Source organism: Pogonomyrmex barbatus, unplaced genomic scaffold, assembly GCF_055798465.1.
Source record: "Pogonomyrmex barbatus isolate J1 unplaced genomic scaffold, ASM5579846v1 scaffold2, whole genome shotgun sequence".
Taxonomy (NCBI): domain Eukaryota; kingdom Metazoa; phylum Arthropoda; class Insecta; order Hymenoptera; family Formicidae; genus Pogonomyrmex; species Pogonomyrmex barbatus.
In genome coordinates this window covers 8,464,977-8,488,068 of record NW_028297116.1, presented here as the reverse complement: position 1 = coordinate 8,488,068, position 23,092 = coordinate 8,464,977, and the positions used below count along the sequence as shown (strand labels likewise).

The 23,092-nt window shown below is 30.9% G+C and overlaps 4 protein-coding genes across 9 annotated transcripts; 3 read left to right on the top strand and 1 right to left on the bottom strand.

Annotated features, from left to right (window-relative positions):
- The first annotated feature begins 354 nt into the window (after positions 1-354).
- Positions 355-3,769, top strand: IFT54 (intraflagellar transport 54). Of its 3 annotated transcripts, XM_089076010.1 has the most exons (11): positions 355-888; positions 1,023-1,140; positions 1,219-1,331; positions 1,520-1,834; positions 2,107-2,293; positions 2,363-2,474; positions 2,557-2,679; positions 2,754-2,997; positions 3,076-3,201; positions 3,265-3,350; positions 3,429-3,769. In XM_089076010.1, the coding sequence occupies exons 1-11, from the start codon at positions 754-756 to the stop codon at positions 3,577-3,579; spliced, it is 1,710 nt and encodes a 569-aa protein (XP_088932136.1). In that variant the 5' UTR covers positions 355-753; the 3' UTR covers positions 3,580-3,769. The 3 variants fall into 3 exon arrangements, 2 of the variants coding, with proteins under 2 accessions (XP_088932136.1, XP_088932135.1); XR_016139039.1 differs by having other exon boundaries at positions 2,107-2,474; positions 3,240-3,350; positions 3,429-3,548; XM_089076009.1 differs by having other exon boundaries at positions 2,107-2,474.
- Positions 3,770-3,907: 138 nt separating this feature from the next.
- Positions 3,908-6,707, bottom strand: spag (RNA polymerase II-associated protein spaghetti). Its single transcript, XM_011639450.3, has 8 exons — positions 6,391-6,707; positions 6,001-6,123; positions 5,645-5,889; positions 5,351-5,555; positions 4,808-5,239; positions 4,458-4,739; positions 4,197-4,389; positions 3,908-4,128 (listed from the first exon to the last, which is right to left on the bottom strand). Exons 1-8 carry the CDS (start codon positions 6,532-6,534, stop codon positions 4,037-4,039), a joined length of 1,716 nt encoding a protein of 571 aa, XP_011637752.2. The 5' UTR covers positions 6,535-6,707; the 3' UTR covers positions 3,908-4,036.
- A 2,717-nt stretch (positions 6,708-9,424) lies between these two features.
- On the top strand, positions 9,425-19,633 carry LOC105427623 (bestrophin-4). Of its 3 annotated transcripts, none has more exons than XM_011639452.2 (9): positions 9,425-10,500; positions 14,598-14,864; positions 15,171-15,305; positions 15,497-15,663; positions 15,733-15,890; positions 16,739-17,050; positions 17,364-17,515; positions 17,761-17,895; positions 18,342-19,633. In XM_011639452.2, the coding sequence occupies exons 2-9, from the start codon at positions 14,686-14,688 to the stop codon at positions 19,249-19,251; spliced, it is 2,148 nt and encodes a 715-aa protein (XP_011637754.2). In that variant the 5' UTR covers positions 9,425-10,500; positions 14,598-14,685; the 3' UTR covers positions 19,252-19,633. The 3 variants fall into 3 exon arrangements, with proteins under 3 accessions (XP_011637754.2, XP_011637757.2, XP_011637755.2); XM_011639455.3 differs by lacking the exon at positions 9,425-10,500 and adding an exon at positions 12,187-13,759; XM_011639453.3 differs by lacking the exon at positions 9,425-10,500 and adding an exon at positions 13,773-14,007.
- Positions 19,634-20,226: 593 nt separating this feature from the next.
- Positions 20,227-22,715, top strand: nopo (TRAF interacting protein no poles). 2 transcript variants are annotated; one of them, XM_089076011.1, is made up of 7 exons: positions 20,227-20,654; positions 20,809-21,183; positions 21,318-21,419; positions 21,509-21,631; positions 21,704-21,950; positions 22,097-22,213; positions 22,291-22,715. In XM_089076011.1, the coding sequence occupies exons 1-7, from the start codon at positions 20,542-20,544 to the stop codon at positions 22,393-22,395; spliced, it is 1,182 nt and encodes a 393-aa protein (XP_088932137.1). In that variant the 5' UTR covers positions 20,227-20,541; the 3' UTR covers positions 22,396-22,715. The 2 variants fall into 2 exon arrangements, with proteins under 2 accessions (XP_088932137.1, XP_025074175.2); XM_025218390.2 differs by having other exon boundaries at positions 20,229-20,654; positions 22,073-22,213.
- Positions 22,716-23,092: the final 377 nt, after the last annotated feature.

Sequence of the window (23,092 nt, the reverse complement as noted above, 5' to 3'; positions counted from 1 at the left end):
ATAATTGTTATAGTTTTTATTCATTTCTTGAAAAAAGTTTCTTTAACAAAAAGTTATTACGTCTTTAGAAATATATATGTATATATTACAAAGTATTTGGTCGTGTGAAATAGATATATATATATATATATATATATATATATATATATATATATATATAAAATCAGATTTAGGTAAAGAAATTTATTTAACACAAAATGAAAAAAATTTCTAAAGCAGAATTTGAAGAATGGAAATATTTAAGATCTTTAATAAAAATGTCTATGTGTAGTGCATATCACATTCGCGTGACCACGTTTTGATCACGTGACATCATTTGTCCCCCTTACGTCACATTATGTAATACATAGTTTTGGAGTCAACTTCAGGCTCAGTAAATAGAGGAGTTAGCGGTCTAGTGTATAGTATAAATAAATGTCTGGTTCAATCCGACAAAAACATAACAATATCACTAGACGATAAATAACAGCAGTGCTGCCATCACAATGTATTTTCCATAGCCACCAAAATCCTTACAAACGTAGGAAAAAATCCAAAGAGCTTTAAAAATGAAAGAGATTAATCGACCAATCGGCATGTTTGCTACGAAGCACATGACTACATGGCTGTCATGTGGCACGTGGTACTCACGTGTGGTGCTCGCTTCGGCGTTGCTTAGTAACCGTTTGACATTACATTGACGCGGACTGTTGCGAGACGATGTCATACATGTGTTGACAATTGGGCATGACATAGCGAAAGACAATTACCACGATGACGGACGAGGTGCGACCCGAAGTGATAAAGAAGACGCAGGACTTACTCGGGAAATACTTCAAGAAGCCGCCGCTGACCGAAAAGTTGCTCCGGAAGCCACCCTTTCGCTTCCTCCACGATATTATAACAGCTGTAATTTAATTGCTTATACATTCGTATAATCATTTCAATATTAAAAAAATTCTTTAATCTGTTTTGTCTTAAATTAACATTTATACTTTACTCGCGTATCGGATTCCTTTTACGTAGGTAAAAATTGATTTCAGATCATCAAAGAAACCGGTTTCTTAAAAGGATTGTTCACCGACGAAGAGCTAAATTCTGATAATATAAAAGACAAAGAAGGAAAGCTTGCCTTTCTGACGAAACTTATTGACGTCGTCAGTAAGTATTTCTTTCAAAGATAAATATATTATTATTTAAATATATCACATGAATTTGTGTATTATACGTGTATTTTAGAATTAATTTCGGATGCTAATTTAACGGTCAGGGCAAGTAAAATTGTCTCTGGTCAAGAACCGACGAAGACAAATGAACTGTTGCAGGCCATTGGGAAAGCTCTTGATAAGAAAGTACTGAATTTTACTTAGATAAAAAACAATTTTTTTTAAGTAAATTAATGATATATATATATATATATATATCATTAATTTACTTAAGCCCCTAGTATATATATATATATATATATATATATATATATATATTAGGTCATAGTATATATATATATATATATATATATATATATATATATATATACTAGGTCAGTAGCGAAGAAGCGATTGAACATTACAAAAAGACTTTAGAGAAAAAAACCAAAACTGGATCAAAATCGAGATCTACGACGAAAGAGGAAGTTTCGAAGAAGCCTTCATCGAGACAGACTTCGCAGACGAGGAAATCATCAGAGAAAGACAAGATCTCGGCGGAGCAAAAGAAAAGATCATCCAGTACAGAGAAAACAATATCAGGCGAAGCAAAGCGCGACAAGGATGAGAGAACTGAAGAGAAAACAAAAAAAGAAAATGACAGAAGGGAGGAAAGCTCAAAGATCGTTGAGGATGTCTCGCCGGCTGAGGTAAAAATTCAAAGAAAAATAGTTGAAAAGATTTAAACAATATTTTTGAAACTTCTTTTAAAACTAATATTTATTAAAGTTTTTTTTGTTTTTTTACAAATTATTTGAAATTCATGGATTACTCGTTAATACGGAAAAGAGAAAATATATGCTTGATCTCACAGATCAAATAAACTTTTCGATTTCTTTTTCAAGAGTTTGATTTAATAAATATATGTAAATATATATAATATATGTATATTTAAAAGACATTTTACTTGTGTTGTATTCAGCCAATTCAAAATAAAATCCCCGCTTCGACGCAAAAAAGGAGATCTTCATCTGCCAAAGTAAAGCAAGATGCTATGATCACCATGGACACGAATGAGTTGACGAAGGAGGAACAGGCGCAACGTAGAAGTGCCTCCAGTAGAGCAAGACGTTCGGCACAAATGAATAGATCACAAGAAAAAACAGCAAGTATGCCTTTAGAAACATCTTTTAATAATGAAGAGCAAAATAAGCCAGTAATGAGCAATTACGTCAAAGAAACTATGGAAAATGGAATGGAAGAAGACAATGCGCGCCAACAAAATATTGAGAAAAGTAATCAGTCAATGTCGGAGCTTGTGGGATCTCAAACCGAACCTACCGAAATGGCGTAATGTTCAATTCTATAAATTTCTTACAAATAACAAAATATCGAGTCGCGACAATAATATTTAATTCAATGTTTGCTTCAGCATTTTGCAACAATCGAGACCTAAAACATCTCTAAGACCACCTAGTGCCAGACCCATCAGCGCCAGACCGGCCGCTCCCAGGATGAGAGCAAAAACAGAGATGATAGTCAATGAAGAGATACAGTAAGACAGCGGATTTCATTGAAATTATACATAGAAATTATTTCATTATAAATAATTTCAAAATACGATTTCAGAACACCACTGGGAAATATCAGCGTTATTGTAGAAAGCTCCGATTTGAAAGACGACGATGATGCTGAAGATATGGTGGTAATGGAGACGAAGAGAAGTGGCGGTGATCCCCTAGAAAATGGAGATTATAAAATAGATAATCAGTTAATGCAGGAACATGGACATCTCGTGGCACAAATCTTGGAGACCCAGAGGGAATTGGTTAACACAGACAATGTCGACGTATTGCCGAAAAAAGTTGACATTGTAAGAAATTACACTGGCATTATTTCTGTCGATACATAATGATTGTGATTATCATTAAATAAATGCATCTGACTATAGGCATGGGAATCAGGCTCGAAACGTGACCGCGAAACAACAATTAAAGAAATCGATAAATTACGTGGAACTATACAAACATTAACGCGCACGACAAATCCTCTGGGAAAGCTATTGGATTATGTACAGGTAATATGCATTCTTTACTTAATTGATTTTCTATCTAGTCTATTAAATGAAATTTGATATTAGGAAGATGTAGAAATGATGCAAAAAGAATTGTTGGACTGGAAAAATCAGTATCGTCAATTGAGCGAACAACTGGAAGGGGAACAAAAGTTCGTATAATATCTACATAAGATTTACAATAATTTTAATAATTCTTTTCGAAAATTATGGAAAATTTTACTTTATAGAGAAACACAAGAAATGATAGAACCTATGAAGGAGACATTAAACGAAATTGATAGTAATATGAAGATTCAATTAGATAAAATATGTCAAGTAAAAGCGCAAATTATGAAAAATGACCAAAAGATACGACGATTACTTAGTGGTAATTTATAACATGGTAATTATATTTCTATATAATGGATTGTAAATACTTTTATAAGTTATTGAAATGTATAATTGTTTCATTGTAAATCATATAATTTAGAAAAAAATTTCATGTATAAAATTTTATGTAGGAAATTCTTTTATTTCAGTTGTATAATTATAATACTAAATATAGAATATCTATAACACTTCTTGTAAATATTATTTAATATTTTATTTTAAATATTTAAATATAGATTTTAAAATAGATAGTTTTTAAAAATGATTTATAATCGCATTTTTTCTCTTAAAACTTTAAATATAAAATTATAAAGTATAGTAAATAAATGTTTTCACATAATAGAAAAATTATATTTATTCACTTAAAGAAAATAATCAATCACAATAAATGACTTAAACTTACCTTAGATTATTCTATCAAAAATCTTTTTTTAACAATATTTAATCTTATTAAATAATAATCTTATTAAATAATTTCATATTTATTCTTCAAGTCTGTGATTTCTTTCTCAGATATCTTCTCAAATGTTTTACAATATGAGAACATAAGCTTCAAATCTAAACATATTTTAAGCCATATTATTTTTGGATTAATATCATAAAAAAATCAATATTGCCATACATACCTTGCTTTTCCGAACTGCTGATAAACATAGTAAATGCCCTAAATCTTTTAACATTACTGAGATCTTTTAAATATGAAAATATAGGCTCTCTTCGTTTTGTAAATTCTGTTTTAAGTGTTGCTAAAATGTCACTGAAAATATCAGTTTCCATTGAATCTTGAAATATTTTTGGTAAATTGTCTGATGGTATTTGCTAAAAAAAATTTTTCTTTTATATCCATAAGTATAACTCATACTTCTCATATGTGAAAGATTGTTTACCTTTAAATATCTGTATCGATAATCAAGCAAAGTTGATTTTTTCCAATCCATTAGGAATTGTACTGCAGTTGTCGGAATGGGAAGTATTTCTTCATGACTTTTAGTGAAGTTTTCTTCCAGTTTAGATACTAAAATATTTTCTTCCAGTTTAGATACTAAAATATTTTCTGAATGTATATTTGTTGGATCTATATATTGTTCTTTATCACATGGCGCTTTCAATTTATCTTTAATAGGTTTACTTAAATCAGCTTCTTGCACAAATATCCTCTTTAATGGTTCCTAAGAGAAATTAAAGACTAATTATATTGTTCCATGTATGTATATCATAAAATATATTGCAAATTTACCTTTGAACGCAAATGAGGAAGTTTATTAATAGGTTCCACGATTTTAACATTATCCTTTTCTGGTAACCAATCTGGGATTTGATTCTTTTTCAATTTTGCTACATTTGTAATTGTTGGTTCCCCAGCAATATCTACATTTATATTCTTTGTATCTTTATCGTTTTTAATGACTGCTGGTTTTACAGTAATATTTACGTTCTTGTCAATATTTTTATTTCTATTTTTCTTTACGGTTGTTAGTTTTATACCAGAATCTATATTTATGTTACTCTCTTTATTTTTTTCCTCTTTAGTAATTGTTGATTTTTCAGTAGCGTTTTCATTTATCACACTTTTTTTATTCTTATTGTCTTTAATTTTAATTTCTTCTTTATTTATTTTTATTTTGTGAGATATATTAGTTGTATCTATATCTTTTTCAGACATAAATGACTAAAAAAAAATAACACAAAATAAATATATAGTAATTAAGTAAGTAAATATTAATTTAATTCAATATTAATAAATTAATAAATTATAAATATTAATAAATTATATACATACATTTCCAGATTGTTTTTTAACTTGATTAAGCAAAGCTTCCGCTTCTTTATTATGAGGTTCTAAATCTATCATCTTTTTTATATCTTCTATTGCCTCTTTATATTGCTTTAATCCTATTCTGGCTGTAGCTCGTCTGTGATAAGCCTTCACATAAGTCTTGTCCAATTGTATTGCAGACGAACAGTCTGCTTCTACTGAATACAAGCTGCAACGTAATAAAAGTTATTTAATTATTGTTATGTAAATTATAGAAATCAATTCGTTTTTAAAGAAATCATATTTTAAAGAATTTACTTGTCTTGTTTTAAATGACACAGCGCACGATTAGCATAAAATGTAGCATCGAAAGGACAAATTTTTATTGCCTCACTGTATGATGCAATTGCTTTGCCCCATTCCTTCTGTTTTACAAAAGCATTGCCTTGTTCTTTGTACTCTAATGCTTTGTTGTGATTTTCCTTCAATTCTTCTTTAGACAAGGACTCTTCTGAAGAATCATCAGATTGTTCTTCTTTATCTAATTCCTCACATGCTTTATCCTATGTCATAATATTTTTAGTTTGTTAGAAATGTTGCATTTTATCAATTAATATCATGCATTTTATTAATTAATATTCTTATATCTCATAATTCCAATAATTTAAACTTACAACATCAAATTTATCCCATGATGCATAGTCATATGATTTTATTCGTTTAGAATCGTTAGATGTTTTGTATTCATTTAGCACACATTTTTTCTTATTCTTACTTCTGATAGGTGGTATAATCGGCTAGAATATATTATATATAATATATAAATTATATATAATATAATATCTCATAATATTAAAAAAATTCAATGAATAATCAGGACGCATTGTAAAATATAAAATCCAAAATTCAAGTTTCTCTTTCAGAAATTTTAAGTCAATAATTATAAACTGACAAGTTTAGCATAATATATATTGACTATAGATTTTACGTAAAGAATGTTATTTGCTTTTATGATTATTAAATTTCTTAATATTATTTATCACTTCTTTATTTGTGAAAATTACCTGCCCGTTGCGTTCACTTAATATCTCTTTCTCCTTCCGTTTCATTTGCTCTTCCCAATTTTTCAAATCCAGAAATTCGCTCAGCAAATCCTCGGAATTATCCCGCACCTGCTTCTGCATTAATATAGAGTTGTCAAGTGCCATAATGAAAAGAGATTTAGTAAATAATTGCTTGAAATATCACGTCTCGCGAGGAAAGATCAGGTTACATAGTATACTTTCTTTTCTCTCGAAAAGTTTTCTGTTCAACTAAAGAGAAATCCAAAAACGCCATCTCAATCTTTTTCGTGGAATCCCGTACACTAGCGCCCCCAAGTTTCATTTTAGCACTCTGGAATTAAATAGTTATTTCCATTTTCTGACACTGTCGATAAAATCCCATCGGAAATATCCATGAATATGGCTACGTAGTTCAATATTCATATTTTATGCGCATAAAGGCGCTAGTGACCTGATACCAGTTAAAATGAAAGAAACATGATCACTCTTAGACTTCTTTCTGTTGCAACGTAATAGAAAATGTTGCACTTTTGCAAGCGCATTAGATACATGTAATTATGTTACAAAAAATTTTTTTATTCAGAAGAAAAAAATATTCAGAAGAAATAAAAAAATTACATGTATAATTACGTAAAATGTTTATAAGAATAATATCGTTTTTATATGTATATAACATAAATATATGAAAATTAAAATATATTTTAAAAATACTATTATTTAAATAAATAATTTAATATTGATAAGATTATAATTAAGACTTTAAAAAATATTTTTTATGTTAATTACTATAGAATTCTTTTGTAATCATTAAGATTTCAGACAGCACGTAAGTCTAAAAGATGTCTAAAAGACGTCTTATAAGAGACGTCTTTAAGACTTTACCAAAAGAAGTTATAAATACATCTTTTGGACATATCTTAAAGACATCTTGAGAAAGATGTCTTAAAGATGTCCTTTTAAAGACGTTTTTAAGACTATATCAGAAAGATATCTTTCTGATGTCTTTAAGACATCTTTTCTAAGACATATCCATGACCTCAATCTATCATCAATATAACCTTTAAAAGTTCTGAATGACAGTTCTAAACATAGTTATTTACATTACCTGACATTTATCGAGAAACGACTACATATTTTTTTGATTGGAATAAATGACATGATCAATTTTGATATAATGTAACCTAATAAAAATATTGGAAGTCAGTTTATCTAGTATTCCAATATTTTATATTAATATAATATACAAGAACGCAATTAAGATGAAACTATTCGGAAACGTATGAACAAGAGGAAGAATACAAGACAGAAGCTGGAATTATTTGATAAATCGGTATATCAATGATTTAATATCTACACAACATTTCTAATGACAAAATTGATTTCTGATTACAATAGATAAATCAAAGTTGTGTAACTATTATATCAATGTACCAATTTATTAAGTAATTCCAAATTCTGCATCATACTCTTCCTCTTGTCAATACTTTCCGTATAATTAATTTTTATGCCATTATAGAATGTTCAAAAAATTCCAAATAAGACGTCTGAAAGACGTTTAAAAAATGTCATTTATTAAGAAATAAGACGTCTTTAAAACATTCCAAAGACGTCATAAATCGGGTCATAAGACGTTTTAAAAATGTCCTTTTTTATAATTTAATAAGACATCTTATAATCTTTAAGACGTCTTTAAGACGTCATAATGTTCTCTGGGATTGTTTTTCATTAATTAGAAAAATAATATAATAATTTAAAACAGTATTTTTCAAATATCTCTAAGTCGCAAAAATTTTTTCAAATAAAGAGTATAAAATATAAGTATTCACATGAGCCTTGATTTTAATTTTTGTGCTTATATTTGAAATATTTGACTTATAATAATAATTTATCAATAGAAATTGCCAAGAGAATAAATTAAAAAATTAGTTTTCTAATTGTGTTTTATAACTTATAATATAAATTTATTTATATAAATATAAATATAAATACATTCTCCAACAAATACCAATATTGTGAAAATATTGCACACTAAGGATATCATAAATTGACAAAAAGTTCACAATAATTGCTTATATGATTTGCTATAATGTAATAATTTCATTATTCATAAAATACTACTTTACTTCTAAATGATATTTATAAAAAGTTAAACAAATTATCTCAGTTAAACAAATTATCATCAATTTCATATCATGTAATTTAAGGTGTATATAATTTACATTTTGTTTTAAAAACAAATAATAAATAAGATTCCGGTAGCATATTGAAGAAACAAATCAAGACATGTTACTCGGATTATTCGACACTTTCAAAAAATAATAAGCAGAAACTTTTTATTTTTAAAAGCTATGCTAAACTATAATATATTTCATGTTGCAATATTTCTACATTATAATTTAGAAATAATTGTGTAATAATTGTATTTTGTTGAGCATATGTACAAATTAATTTAATTTTTTCAAAGATATTATATTACTAAATATTTTTAATATAATGTAACCAAAATATTTTTTTTCAAAATTGAACAATCTCTTTTCAAATTTAATTTTGCAAATATATTGTTAAGATAATTAGCTATATTATTATGTTCTGCCAAAATAATATTTCAAAATTAATTGCGAGAACAGTTATCAATATTTTATGAAAGATATATCTATAATACTTTCATAAATACACCCACATTGCAAATCACAAATTTCATGCAAAATTTTGTCATATTATTTTATAAATATTTTCCTCGTGGTTGTAAAGACATCTGAAGGATGTGCCTTTATACTTCAGATATTTCTTAAAAATCTCTCAGACTTTATTCGCGCTTGAATCGAAGTTGCAAGGTAAAAAACGCCATGGACTTTTCATTTTGAGACGTGCCCTTCGATACTCCACCCTCGCGAAACGACACGCTGGCTGGCTGGAGGGTGATTTCGTGTCTTCGCGGGCGCGACCGGGCGCGGCGGCACGCGCGATCTATGCGTGCTGAGCTTGACATTCGGCCCTTTTTAGATCTTGGGTAACTGCCATCGGATTACGATCGCACCCAGAACAGCAAATGTTTAATATCCCGACCGCGCGACTTACAAGCCACGACTTGGTCCCGATTTCACTCGCGGTGACTTCAGTCCACCGCTGACGAGCGCCAAGTGCGCATCTGCGACAAGTGATGTCTCCTCTCTCTCTACCCCTCGCGGACCACGAGGGGGAGTCCCGTGCGTTTCCTCACGGCCTTCAGCGGGGTCGTAATCGGTCATCGTGATCCTCGTGACTTCCGCCAGGCGGAAACTCGCTTTGGCGCAACCTATTTCGAATCCTTGGATCTCAACAAGGAAGGGAGATCTCTTCTTGAGGGAGATTTTCTTTTTGGAGAGTTCTGAATAGTTCCTGTACCTGAAGAGAGATAGATCTACGTTCCAAAGACTTTTCAATTGCCAACAGAAGTTGAGAAGACACGTGGACTCGAGACTGACTCTGACAGTTTACAAATGATGGAAGAAATATATTCTAAATATTATCCCTTTCCCATCAGAGTCGATTTAAAATTGTACACATATATCATTTTGATATCGATCGGACGTTAAGAATTGAAAAAGAAGAGTTTCTTTAGTGGATTTTGTGATTTAAAAGCGACGCAATGATGTATATTTAACGGTTTTAGATTCATTTTCTGTGTTAAAGATCTGTGTTAAAATTGGTTGCGGAATAGCAAAATCTAAAAAAAATTGCAAATAGTCTCCATACTAATTTAGTATGGAGACTTATTAATTTAGTCTCGACGAGTCAAGTGAATATTCAATTTTATTTCGAAGAGTATTCGTTTCATAGACTGAACTACCGGAACTTGAAATCAGGAGGTTGTTAATAATGCAATAGAATCGCGATATTCGTTGCGTTAACGAGGACTGTAGATTGGCTCCTCAAACTGGCCGTTGTTCCAGCCAAATGGTTTCATAAATCACACGAACTGGAAAGAACCAGTTCGCGTATCGATTGAATTCTCTGATTCAGCACGACGCGGAAACGGTGAGCCTGTACTCGTCGGCGAGTGAAAAATGATTTTGCACGAAGAGGGAGATAACGAGTGTGCTAGTTATGATTGACAAAGTATGTTACACGGTGAGTCAAAACTGCTGTCTCGTAATTTTTTCTCTTTTTTTTTTTTTTAGTTTTTAAACGCATTTTGCACGATATCGGAAAAATTGTGCAGATGTCTGTGTCGAAGTACTAAATATTGAAGATTGAGGCTTGCAAACTTAAGATTCGTCATCTGTGACACAAGCTTTACGTCTGGAACGTTTTCTTTGTGCAGAAATTACTTGAATGAAGTATAGTGAGATATCAGAGGATACATCACGCACTTACGCGAAGAGACATCAGAGAGAACGGAAATTTATTAATAATTTATGTGCCGTTTCCACGAAACTATGAATATTTACGAGAATGTTTTTCCCGTGCATTTATTATCCACTCGACAATACTGGGCACGTGACGTCCGATTTTACAATGCGAGTTGACACAAACGATACAATCGATGCAAGTGACATTTTTATAATATATTATTAAAAATGATCGCGATCATCCACAAAAATGTTCGAGAATAATTTTCTTATATTAATTCTAAATATTATTTTTCTTTATTATTATATATTGCTCGATAATATTATTTCAATAATCAAATTCTTAAACATTTATAACAAATATTTCAAGATAAAAATTTTAGATATTTATAATATAATATATAGTTTATGACTGATGAAATATTAGGTTCATTAAAACAAACCTAGACGCGATCTTGGCTGATATTCAAAATTCTATTTTACCTAGCTACTTTATCTCGCTTGCTAAAGTTAATTTACTTTTTAATTATATTAAATATAGCAAAAACGGTGTATAATATGTAAAAAATAAGTTTGTACAAATATTAATTATTTCTTATTTATTAACTTGCAACTTGTATTAAATTCACAATTTTAATCCTCATTGAGGATTAAATTATACAACTTTAACTATGATTATTTTGCGTTATAATTACATCAAGTAAAAATGTACTGATAGTTCAAAATGTAGTTTTCTTGTAAAATTTAAGTTTTTATCTTCAATTTAATTAAAAAAATAACTTATTAAATTTCTTGTTTCTAACATACAATAATATTTTTAATCATATTTGTTTCATAAATTTTCTCTATATAGAAAACATTCTCTGTAGAAAATAAAACAGTGTTTAATTTTAATAATTAAATATAATTAAATATTTTTTCTCAAGATTTTTCTTCAGAATTCTTCAGAAATAGTAATGCAACATGTTAAAATTATCTATAAAGTTATAACATTTCTCATTTAATTCTATCGTTCTAAGCATTGTATTAAGCACGAAAAATCTGATCCTTATTGGGAAAACGAATCGCTGGCGCGAAGAGATGCGCTTCTTTTAGAAGAAATACCAAATTCCGCATTTCATCAAAGGCGGCAATTCCGGATATTTTCGGTAAGGTCGCGCGGAAATATAGGACAATAGTCAGACGATCTGTCAGACACGGCGACGACGTTGTTGCACACCTCGTGTTATTAATGGCATCATCGTGCTTGCTGATGATGACTAAGAATGAAGTTGTCACATCGAGAAAATATCCATTCTGAACATGATAGATTCGAGTCAAAGCGAATCATTTTATCATACATTTCATGCAATAGCTCGCCAATTCACAGATGCTATATGTACTGATGGAGATGGCGATCTTCGAGAAAGAAAATACACATTTTTGCTTACATCGTTATATTATCGTTCGCATCGTTTTATGCTTACATCGCTAAAATCGTGAAATAACAATATACAAAGTGTTTTTAGTTTGCATTATTTTTTAGCTCAATAAAATTGTAAACCAAATAAGAAGACATAGATATACTGTCAAGTTATTTTTTATTAATTTTTATTAATGAGTTTTTTATTAATGAGTTAAATATCAATTTAATTATTAACTTTTTATTATTAATTTAAAATTTTATAATTTTTTTGCAAGAGACAGCTCCAGAATGTTTAATATGATTTAATATCAAAATTTTCCATATCAAACGCACAAATTATAAAGACGTGAGTTTAACATTAATTAAAAAAGAAACTTAGAAACACACTATCACGTTAAAAAATAAAACAATTATAATTACATTTATTAATTATAATTTTAAAAGTCGCAAATACCTTTCTACTAAAAATAGAAGTCTTATTGCTTAAGGATCCCTCTCGAAGAATAAAATTTTTTTTGATATATTTTTTAAGTGTCTAAAAAAATAATAATGATAAAAACTATAAGAGCAATTGATGGATTGTTTCTTACATTTGGAATGTTTTAGAAATCAAATAATAACAACTTAAAGTGCCAAGCACTTCTGGCTGCACTTTGAGATGCATCCTCGAAGTGTCGAGTGATAAAGTGCATCCGAAAGCGCGGCCGCAAAGGTCGCACGCCCGGAAATCTCGTGCAAATAGTGTGTTTACCCAGACACTTCGTGGTTACTTCGACGTCCAAAGTTATATTTACCGCATTACTGGCGTGATTCCCGAGAGACATTACAACTAGACATTATTTACGGTGGGCTTCCGACGGAGAAAGAAAAAATGAAAGATACAGCCGCGCCGACATTCTTGGGTTCGCCATTTGGCAATGACGTTTCGCTTGTGACGCATGCAAGCGTTTTAGCGTCATATCCATGCAATCCGAAATTCTGTGCAGCTCATAACTATGACGAAATGTGCATATAAAGCGCCAGGAATGATACGGATCCAAGTAAACGAAATAAATAAATCTTCAGAAAGAAGAAAATAATAAAAATATTAAAAAAAAAAGATAATTTTGGATAGAATTAAATCTTGACACAAGTACAAATTGCATATTTTTTATTAACATTTGATCAAAAATCTTTTTTACGCGCTTATTCGTTACGTTTGCTGATATAGTTGATTACTTAGATATATTTTAAATCACGGAAATCTTATGGGATATAATTTTATCGTATTTTAATTTTTGCCAAACTGAATCTTCTCTCGCACATTACGGCGATTTTGATCATTTGCACAGCATAGGAATATAGACAAACCAATCTAGGCCTCCCAAGCAGCTCGATTATCACTAACGTTAACCTTGACTGAGACTTGATATCAACTTGACCTTATCGCGATAATCGTATGTTGGGATAGATCATTTCGTCTTTAGTCAGCATTTCGCGTTCCGCAAAATATCTTTCTGGTGAATGATGCGATCGCGCGTGCTGCGATCTTGCATCTTGCAGAATTACGTCGCCTCTCTTAAGCGGATCTTTCTCGATTGGATCACTGCATTCGGAAATATTTGGCGCCGCGAGTGATCGGAAATCATAGACTGTACGATAGAACTAAAGTCGAAAGCGAACGTGGACGTGCGCAATGTTTCGTTCGCGAAGCGAACGTCAGCGTTACGTTTTTACAATGAGATAACTTAATTGTTCACTGGCACAGCAAGCTGCAACAACGCATTTTGTTGCAGAAAATATAAAAGCGCTGAAATAGTTACGGCGAAACAGTAATAAATGTTTGCGTGGGAGTCGCATTAGCAGACATCGGTGTGGTAGATGGTAGCGACGTATCGCAATGTAATATCTAATTCGTCTATGAAATAATTATTTATTAAATTACGAATTTCGTACGAATTTTATTAGTGTATGAATTTCTTAATTATTTTATTTGATATTATTAGATTTGACGTTTGCTCACAACCGTGATGCGTGATAATAAAATATAGAATTATAGAAACCGACACGTAGAATGTGTCTATCTACATTAATAATTGTAAGAAAAATTACTCCTCATAATATCTGTTTCGCTATAGTCAGTGCTAGAAATAAACTGTACTAAAATACAAATCCATTTCGATGGTCCACCTTAAAATAGAGATTGCATAAGAGAAGTATGAAAAATAAAAATTTCGAAATAGTTGTGTACAACAAGTTGTGTGAAACTTGTGTAAAAATTTATTTTGCATATATTCTTCTATCGTCTATTGTCTTTTGCTCTGTGTAAATTAATTTGGAAAATTAATCACCATAAATTCTAAAGATTTCTAAAAATGTAAATCTGTCATTAAGATATAAATAGACTTGTGAGCATCGCAAGAGTAATTTGGAATATAAAATATTCCAAAAGCTGAACGTTGCAGTTTGCAATTGCATGATTTCGCTCTCAGGTTCGACAGACGAAGGCTTCTGGAAGTATGAGTAGCAACGCGTCGTTCTCGAGAAGAAATTGGCACGGTGTTCCTGAATGGATAAAAGATGACGGTCTCTTATCAGTACGAGGTCGCCAGTTCCACCAGCGGTGGATTCACCAGGCTCCTGTTTATGTGGCGCGGTTCCCTTTACAAGCTCATCTACAGGGAACTGCTGCTCTATCTAATTCTCTTCGGAGGCTTATCCTCGCTGTACCGTCATGTTTTCACTGCCGAGCAAAAAAGGTGGCCATTCCGATATTATTAAATTTCCGAATTTTTAAATACATATGTAAATCTAAAAATATACAATATTAAATATATAATATTAAAGAAATTATTGTAATTTCATCTATCAAAAATGCTAGATATAAATATATACAAATAATTAGTACATACACTTCTTTTATTAAATTAATACGTTACGTGCATTAATTAATTTGCTCGTGTTTTCTTTCATTCTCTCATTTTTCTTTTAACTTGTTTTAATTTGATTTTTTTCAGTATCTACATGTAAGGCTACCTTGCTATTAATATGTAATGCTGTTACAGAGAATTCGAACATGTTGTAATCTATTGCGACACCTTGATCAAACTAATCCCGCTGAGTTTTGTGCTTGGATTTTATGTATCTTATGTAGCGCAAAGATGGTGGAAGCAATACACGGCGATACCGTGGCCCGACAAGTGAGTTATCCAAGCAATTGTACCGTACATTTTTATATAAAATTTTTTAATTTTTGAAAGTAATATTTTCTTCTTTGTAGATAAATCTTAAAAAATAATACTACTAATTAATTGCCATTGAAATGTATATCTCTTTTCTTTTCATGAGTTTCTTCGTAAATTCCACATTCCTTTTTTTTTTTTTTCCATAGGGTGATGCATCTCGTGGCGCTCTACATCACCGGAAACGACGATTACAGTCGGATGCTGCGCAGAGCCTTGATGCGTTATTTAAATCTCTCGCTGATTCTCGTGCTACGTTCCATCAGCTCGGCGGTGAAAAGACGATTTCCCACTCTTGATCACGTCGTTGATTCCGGTAAATTCTAGTACCGGGATCACATATCGTTGTCGTGGTGGCAATTAAAAATTAACGAGCTTTTTACAGGCTTCATGACCACATTGGAACTCGAATTGTACCAATCGGTGCCGAGTGTCGAGTTTAACACCTATTGGATACCGTGCACATGGTTCATTAATCTTCTCAAGGAGGCACGCAAGACTCACCGAATAGCTGATGCGCAGGGTTTAAAGCTAATAATGGAGGTGCGAGTGTTCTTCCCTTGATTTTATTGTTCAACAATTGTTCATTGTTTAAAAATTGAAGGAAATTTTCTTTTTTAACAATCAACCAAATAAAAAAAGAAAACATGTTTTTTTATTTCGTGGTTTTATTTTTTTAAACGTTGGTAAATATAGTGAAAGAAATTGCTTATTTTAATTATAATTTAAAATTGCTTATTTTATCGTAGTCTTTTTTTTTAAATTTATAACAAAAATCAGAAATAATTATTTACGTCGTTATATTTTTTAAAAACACGATGGTTCATTTTATGTACATATGATCTTTGATTTTCTATTCCTTCCTATCAAGTTTTCATCATAAGTTTTTAAAACAGTAAAGCGTACGTGATATGATATGATTGTAAACTAGTAACGCAGGAAATCAATTGTTTGATTAGAGAAACGATTAGATTTTACGGGCAGCTACTGTGACGGCATCGAATCGATATACTAAGTCGAAATACATCGTAAACCGTGTTGCATATCTATCAACTACGTTTTTATTTGTGAGATTAGGCACGCTTGTTTCAACTGCATTATGCTCTCGCACGAATATTTTGCTGGAAATAATCTTCTTTTTTAGACATTTGATAAAATGAATGAAAAAAGGCCAATCTTAATGTGTTAAAACCGTACGAAAAATTAATGAGTACGAAATATAAACAAATTTAGAAAAAAAAGAAATTCATTGTATAATTTACTTTCAAATTTCAATAAATTAAAAATTTTATTACTACTACATTATAGAAAAACATGATTGCTGATAAAGTAAAAGTAATTAATTGAAGTGATTCCTCTCAAGTACCTCATAAGATTAATTTGATTCATAGGAGTTCAACGAGTTTCGGACAAAATGCGGCTTCTTGTGGAGTTATGATTGGGTGTCGATCCCTTTGGTGTACACTCAAGTCGTAACACTAGCCACTTATAGCTTCTTCGCGGTTGCCCTAATCGGTCGACAATACATCGAGGGCCCCGAGAGAGAATTCCAATTGAAGATAGACAAATACGTGCCCATTTTCACGATTTTGGAGTTTCTCTTCTTTATGGGACTGTTGAAAGTAGCTGAACAACTGATCAATCCTTTTGGCGACGACGACGAAGATTTCGAGCTAAATTGGTTGATCGATCGGCATACCAAAGTAAGAGATCAATCTCAATTGTCTAAGGAAAGAAAATATTCAAGTTTGCAAGAAAAAAGATTAGATTTTACCGAAGTAATTAAAAATTTGAACAGATATAGGAAATCATTGAGTCATTAAAATAATTATATAGAACGTTCAAATTGTTCTAAAATATTAAAAATGTTATTATCACACTTAAATCTCCTACATAATTATTTTGACGACTCAACAAAATTATTTTTTCAGATTCGTGTTTGGCCAGAGTTTTAAATAGACTGTTTTAGCAAAACTGTTGTATCGATGTACATGTATATATTTATACACATATTAGGTATCATATCTCGGAGTGGACACCTTAATGAACCGTTGTCCGCCACTTGTCAAGGATATTTATTACGATTCTGAAAACGTGAGTCTGCCATATACGGAAGCAGCCGCGGCGTACAAGAAGAAGACCTATCGCGGTAGCGTGGCGAATATGACGTTAGTATTAAACAATTTATCACAATATGCGAAGTATTTAGAGGCAGAGCGGATTAAAGTTCATACCAGTTTAGACGATCTTAATTATAGACTAATTATAGACTCCGATTTTAATTATAGACTAATTATTTCCAAAGATGAGTGACAAATTTTGAAGAAGCTTTTTAATGATCTAAAATTCGCTTTGAATATGAAGACATCAAATATTCTGTGATAAATTACACTAATGATTTTCTTCTTTTTAGGGTGCCCGAGGAGAAACAAATGATGTTCTTGCCTGGAATTTTAGAGGAAGAAGAAGAAGAAGGATGTATTCCGACGCCTCGCACTTCCACTGCCAGTTTAGCGAATCCCAATGACAGTCCGATAAATGAAAGGCGGTAAGATTGTAATTGGGAATGAATATATCTTTTGATTCCTATTAAATAGGAATTATTATTAATTCGATAATAAAGAGTTATAAATAATTCGATAATAAATTCGATAATAAAGAGTTATAAATTTTTCATGTTCGTTTGGAGCCGTTATTTCTTCACATCATATCATAAATAAATAGTATAGTTATTAGTTGTATTTTTAAATTTATGAATTTATGAATTTTTACATTTATGAATATTTTAAATAGAGAAGTTACACGAAGTTATATAAAATAAAAAAAGTTAAAAAAGTTATCTACTTTTAATCCATTATTTTTGCGTAAGAAAGCTAGATTTTGCATACGCAAAGCGTTTCAAAGTATCTCTTTTGAGCATCCTGTGCTTTTGATTTCGTTATCAAGACAACCAAATTTCGAAGAACTCTATTAAGTTAGACTCGTTTGTTTCAGCCAGATTAGCGAGTCCCCTTCAACATCTGCAAAGATGGCTCGCAATTGTCCCGAAACAGTTTTACAGCTGGATAATCAAGAGCAATCGCCGGCCGAAACAATGGCACAACGGCGCATAATAAACGAAGCCGTGCGGAAGTTCTCCTCCTTGGCGAAGAGCTCGGCGTCACGTTCCGGAAAGCCCTTCTTTCCAGTTTTGCCGAAATCGTCCAAGCCGACGCTGCGTCCGTGGCCGAGCGCGACGAGTATTTCTTTCCACCCTGTTCAGACACCATCGGCTTCGACGCCGTATCCCATGTCGGCCGCCGTCGAGGCTGGAGGCCCCTGGAGAAAAGACTCGTTCAAGAATCTGTGCCATCAGTCCTCCGTGGAGAATTCCGAGAGACGATCCAGCGAGTCATCACAGAGCGAGAGAAACCAGGATGGTGTCGTGAACTCGGCGTTTGCCGACGAGAAAATCAGCGACGTATCGGACATTTGCGACTGCAAGGATGCGGAAGAAGATGATAATGGCACGTGGTCCAGTCCTCCATATCGATCTCAGTGTAGGCGAACTTTATCCCATCAATCGTCGATCCCGGAGACGATTGATATGTCCGTGATCAGCGGCGAGCCGAGTGTTGATCCTTCGAGGATCAAGGCTACTCCGAAATATCTAACGACCAGGAGAGATCGATTGATCAGCGATTCCAGGAAGAGGAAGGGTATTCAGTGGCGATCAAGACTGTCCGGTAGACCGTTGAAGTTTCGCAGAAGAACTACTGACAGCATACCCACGGTAAGCACGATTTTGAGTCAGACCTGGAGCTCGCCGAATTTAAGAGACTTGGACGAGCAGGCGAAGATCGCGCAAGGCGCCAGAGCCGAGCCTTCTTATAAGCAGGAGGAAGATTCAATAACCAAGTTATAAATAATATAGTATCTCGAGAGCGGGATATTTCTATATCTAGAGACGTAAAACAAGCTGTGACAATCTTAAAGAAATTTTGATAGAGAGATTCTTTTTTGCAGAAAAACTGTTTTTCTGCTGAACTATTTTCGATTACTATATTTGTTAAAAGTGTTATCTAAAGAAATAATGATATAAGAGATAGCGATATCTTCTATTTAACATATCACCAGCGATATATTAAAATCTTCTTTGGTGATTTAACTTAATTACAAAATTGTGAGCAAAAGTACTAGCACGCGTCTGGGAGCGTAGCGTTCTTTACAAATGTTTATGTAAATATTGTAAATATTATAGAATATAAAGTGTATCTTCATAGAAATAAAACAATTATTTGAATTAATACTTAATTAATATTTATATTATACTATTATAGTAATATTATAATATTTTATTAACATTATTGGGCTAGAATGATATCATTTTCTTAAAAGAAAAGGATATGAAATCAATATTTTCATCTATTTAATTAAGTATTGCTAATTATCTCTTTACACATGAAATATTTAAATTAAGATATAAAACTTATTTAAAAATTTAAAATTTAATTAAATGTAAAACTACAAAACTTAAGTATACAACAATTAACAATGTCTATGAATAAACATTAACAATTATTGTTTATTTAAAAAATTTAGAATCTCCTTAAATATAAATGTATGAGATCTTTTTAAATTAAATTATAAAATCTCAAAAATTGAAGATTAAATCTATAAAATGTATAATTATAAGATAATTATAATTATAAAATAAAATTTTTAATTTAAAAATTTTTGATTAAAGATTTAAAATTCTAAAAATTTATATAGGTTTTCATGAATAAAAAATTTCAATGCTGTTTTTTTCAAATAAAAAAATATCTTGTCAATATATTACCATATCTTGAAAAGAACTGGCGATGACAATGACGAGAAACAACGCAACACAGATGGCGCCACTTAAATGTCAATAATTTCTGGTAATCTCATATTGTTTGCCTCTTGCAGCCAATAAAATTGGTCTCAATATTTTTCGAATTTACATCATCGAGTATCAACGTCTTTTAATGTCTTTTTAAATTCACAACAATATGGAGATATGGATAAAATGCTCACGATGACATAAAGTTTGGCGAAAGTCACGAGTGCTTCACCACCGCACATTCACAACGATCATCTACTACGAAGCCAGTTGTCGTTAATATAATAAAATTATTGTAATCACTGGATTCTCACCGACTCTGACGTAACTAAAAATAAGTATTGTGTAAAAATGAATATTGTGTGTGTGATTTGTAGCGATTTATTAGTACCATCCGACGATGTCTTCCATACACCATGTGGACATATTTTCCACTACGCGTGTTTGGTGCAGTGGCTCGAAAGGTACTTAGGAAGTATACAACACTTCTACAAGATCTTTTCTTGTATTTCTTCCCTTTATTTTTTACCTTTTTATTTGAGGGATATTTTACATAATTGAAAGTTTTTATACTATTTGCATAAAGTTTGTAATTTTTTATCTGGGGAATTGTTTCAGATCGAAATCATGTCCGCAGTGTCGGGACAAAACAACCGAGCACAAGATACGCAGGATATATTTCAATTTTTCAAACAGTGACAGCATTGTAGAAGATGCTACATCTTTGCAGGAGAAAATTGATAATTTGACTTTTCAAGTGAAGGTGAGAGATGAGAATCTTAAAAAACTAACAAAAGCCAATGAAAAGTTAGAGAAGCAGACAACTGGTTTGAGACATGAAGTTCGAAAGGTTGAAAGTGAAATGAGCAGCAAAAATAATGCGATTCATGCACTGAAAGAGCAGATTAAGTTTTGCAAGCAGCAATGTTCAGACATTGATAATTACAAGAAAGAGAATGCACATTTGAAGAAAAATCTTGAACATTTAAAGAAGTATGTTTCTATTATTAAAATATTTTATTGTAAAAGAATATTATAAAAGAATATTATAAAAAAATATTTTATTGTATATGAGAAATGATCAAGTTTATATTATTTAATTTTGTAATCAAATGTTGTTCTTACAGTGTACAGACTCTTGTAGATTCTTCTGTAAAAGAAGTGGATGATGTAATAACAATGATGCATGACACTTCCAAACTTATAACATATATAGCAGTTTTGAAAAAGTATTCTATATTTATACATAATATATATTTGTTATACATGAAGCTTTAATATGATAATTTAATATAATTTTATTATTGAATATTTTTAGAGAATTAAATGAAGTTTGTGACAAAAGCAAACAAATTAGAGATAACTATAAGAGTTTACAGCAGGAATTCAAACAGATCTCGACACAAAATAAATTTTTATCAGAGGAACATACTAAACGAAAGTGTGTGATATTTGCTTTTTTAGTAAATTATTAGTGGGTTTTTTATATTATATTATCATTATATATTTTTAGAGAATTGGAAGAACAATTAATAATCTGTGAGAGTGAAAAGATATCTTTACAAAATCAACTTTTCAATATGCAGGCAGATGCACATGAATGTATCTGCAATAAAACGAAAAAGAAAAAGCAAGAAAGTTTGGAAACGTATGTGGAGTGTGATGTAGACAAATCTAATGAAACAATAAATAAGAGTGTAGTAAAACTTGACGATAGCTCAAAATTCAATAAGAGTGATAGTTGTATTATTATAGATTCAGTAAGTAAGCTATAACCCATTGTATGTATATGTGTACATGTGTGTGTTTTAACTGCAACAAAATATTTGTTTATATTAATATTAGAAATTAATCAGAAATTAATATTTATTGTAACACACAGGATGACACTAAAAATATTTCACAGAATATAAAATCGCAAGGTTTTTTTTCAATGAAGAATTATGGTATCAAGAGACAACAATCTAGTTTAAAAGTACCTTCAATACTTACGAAAAAATCGAGATTTAATGAACCTAGTAAAGTAAGTTGCTTTATATTTATGTTTAATTGTTACATTTTTACAATTTTCTATAATTTTCTTATATTTCTTTATTTCAGAAAATTGCTAGTAGAAGTGACATGTGTTTTGATGGTTTTGGAGGACATGCTAAGTATGATAAATTTCCTAATCCAATTCCTAATTCACATGTAAAAAAAATCTGAGAGATTGCAAAAGCAGAGAAATTTAATACCGGTGATAATTAGAAAATTAATGATTTAGTGATGTAAATGATATAGTACTATGTCTACATGTGTATATACAATAGGAATTATATTGAAACATGTAAAACACAAAAAACTCAAGGAATTTTAATCATAAACTAAAAATGTGTATTTATCTTTTAAAAGAAAATTCCAATCAGATAATCGTATTTTGAATTAAATACTTTACCGAAAATTTAAGTGCTTGTATTTTTGTATAAAATTTAACTTGTGACAAATATTCTCTTTGTATACTGATTATTAAAATAATTTATTTTTAATTCTATGTGTATATTATTTCATTCATAAATATATGAATATTCGATCGTTTAATTTATTTGACTTTTTCAATTAATTTCTTCGTATAGGCTATATTTCGTACAAGCTATACTTTTGTATATACTTTTGTATGCTTTTAGGGCCTGTTTTATCTCACTCCCATGTGCCTGTATATATGTACAATTGCGATGCAATTATTCGCGGGGTCACAGTAGCACATAACATTAAGTTTGTTCTTTTTGGCTGAACTAGTGCAGTCAGTTCAGCTGAAAAGAACAGACCTATTACCGATTGAATTGATAATGATGTGCGCGCGAATTTTATTAGAATATCAGCAATTATAAAAATAATAGGTAACCTTTTTTTAGGGTCTTATTCT